Genomic DNA, 2500 nt, shown 5'->3' on the forward strand with positions numbered 1-2500 from the left:
CAAGTATTAAAAGTAAAGTATTTGCATAATGATTTATTCTCTTAATATCTATATTCTAAAAAAGGAAAAATCAGTATGGGCTGTGGCATTTTAATTAAGCTTAGTTTTAGGTTATACCGACTCAGATAGTTTTAAGTTAATGCAATTGTGCTTACGATCTGTGGCCCAGTTTACATTCTGACCTACAATTCTAGAGACTGTAATTCTGGTTAGGTGTATCTACTAGGTGATCTGCTGAGTAATATCATTCAGCAAAACACGAGAGCCTGAAGTTTAACGGGGTAGACAAGGGAAACGTCGGGTGGATCGTAATGCCAATTATGCTGATTGAACAGAAAAGTTGCTGAGAAAGGTGTCTTTATGATTAAGTTCAGTTTCACTTGCGCAGACGCATAGACATTGAATGAGTGCTCACGTTACTACCCCAATTGTAGGCTATGCATCTTTATTTAATCACACACAATTAAGGAATATTTCCTAATCTGGAAAAATGTTACGTTTTTTTCCGCCACCGGTTCATTAATAGTCTACCATTCATTTGTGCCGCAAAATGATCAGACGATAATGACAGAAGCATGGGCATAGCCTGTAACTGGCTGATCCGCGGATAGCAATCTCATCGAGAGGGAGGCCCTAACGCTGCAGATAACAGACAGAGAAAGGCACAGCACACAGTTGCATGTACAGTGTAGCCATGGGTCTGGTGAATATAGCCTACCGAATGCAGATGGCTACAAGCTCCACGCTTTGCCTGGTATAGACTAGAAGCTTTCTAAGAATGCACGTGGCTCCAGAATCTTTGGTAGCAACCCCGGTAAAACAAATGTGTTTGTCAGAGAGAAAAAACTGATTATAAAATGTATCGTAAAAAGGAACGATGGTGTTGTAGAAATGTGAAAGGAGTAAAAGTACAGATAATTGCTGTAAAATGTAACGAAGTAAAAGTCAAAAGTATGCACTATAAATTTTACTTAAGTAAAGTACAAATACGTGGAACATTTACTTAAGTACAGTAACGAAGTATTTGTACTTCGTTACATTCCACCACTGCACTAGACACACATACAGCACACACACACACACTGCACACTAGACACACATCCTGCACACACACTCACACTGCACACTAGACACACTGCACACAAACACACTGTGCACTAGACACACATACTGCACACACACACACACACACACACTGCACACTAGACACACACACTGCACACTATACACACACACTGCACACTAACACACTCTGCACTAGATACACACACTGCAGACTAACACACTCTGCACTAGACACACACACTGCACACTAACACTCTCTGCACACACACACACACACATACACTACAAACTAGACACACACACTGGACACACACACTGCACACTGAACACTGCACACACTTACTGCACACCTCACACACACACACTGCACACTGGACACACACACACTGCACACTAGACACACACACACTGCACACTGGACAGGCTGTCAGAGGACAAAATTGGAGGAACATACTACAGTAAAGACCAAGAAACGTGACCACGAAAAACTACAACTACAAACAAAAACTGACAGTGACAAACTACAGGAACAAAGTTAAACAATCCACAATATCATACTTGCGTATTATTGCAAAAGATACATGAATACACAAACATACACCGATCACGGTCAGCGTCCAGCATTGTTTCTCTTGCTACACATAAGTGTATAGGTGGGGGACTGTGACGCACATACGCACACACACACACACACGCACACACACACGCACGCACGCACGCACACAGACACACAAACACACACAGACACACAAACACACACACACACACACACACACACACACACACACACACATACCGTAAGACGTGTAAAGCAGGATGGAAGGCAAACACATGCAGGAAAAGAATCTTTCCTACCAGTTCTTAAGGACCAGTGTGGTGATGAGGGCAGCAATCACCATGATGAGGGACACAGTGATGGTGATGATCTGGTGCACTGCCAGACCTGGACACAGGAGAGGAGACTGTTAAAGTGTATGTCTGTCTGTGTGTGTGTGTGTGTGTGTGTGTGTGTGTGTGTGTGTGTGTGTGTAAGTCCTTATTGCCTCACCTGGAGATGGTACACCATAAAACTCTCCAGCTGTTCAAGGAGCCATTGGCTGCACCACAGCAACACCCCACACACACACACACACACACACACACAAAACATACATATACACACACACACACGCATACGCGCACACACACACATGCACACACACTACACTACACTACACACACACAGAGTAATAGGGAATGTAGGCCATTTCTTCTGGGACTTTGATGATCTGAAGTGCCAGAGTTTGTGTTTCGTTGTGTTTTTGTGTCTGTGTGATGCTGTTGGTCCTCAATAAGTAGGGTAGCACAGTGTATTTTGGGATTGTGTGTGTGTGTGTGTGTGTGTGTGTGTGTGTGTGTGTGTGTGTGTGTGTGTGTGTGCATGTGGCATGTGTCT

At 43.4% G+C, this 2500-nt stretch overlaps 1 protein-coding gene across 1 annotated transcript in view; it reads right to left on the minus strand.

Annotated features, from left to right (window-relative positions):
- ajap1 (adherens junctions associated protein 1) overlaps nucleotides 1–2500 on the minus strand; it is a 63590-nt gene that overhangs the window by 4145 nt on the left and 56945 nt on the right. The window contains exon 3 of the mRNA XM_048240292.1: nucleotides 1921–2008. Within this exon, the coding sequence (XP_048096249.1) occupies nucleotides 1921–2008 (88 nt within the window). The remainder of the gene's footprint in view (nucleotides 1–1920; nucleotides 2009–2500) is intronic.

Source organism: Alosa alosa, chromosome 4, assembly GCF_017589495.1.
Source record: "Alosa alosa isolate M-15738 ecotype Scorff River chromosome 4, AALO_Geno_1.1, whole genome shotgun sequence".
NCBI classification, from domain to species: domain Eukaryota; kingdom Metazoa; phylum Chordata; class Actinopteri; order Clupeiformes; family Clupeidae; genus Alosa; species Alosa alosa.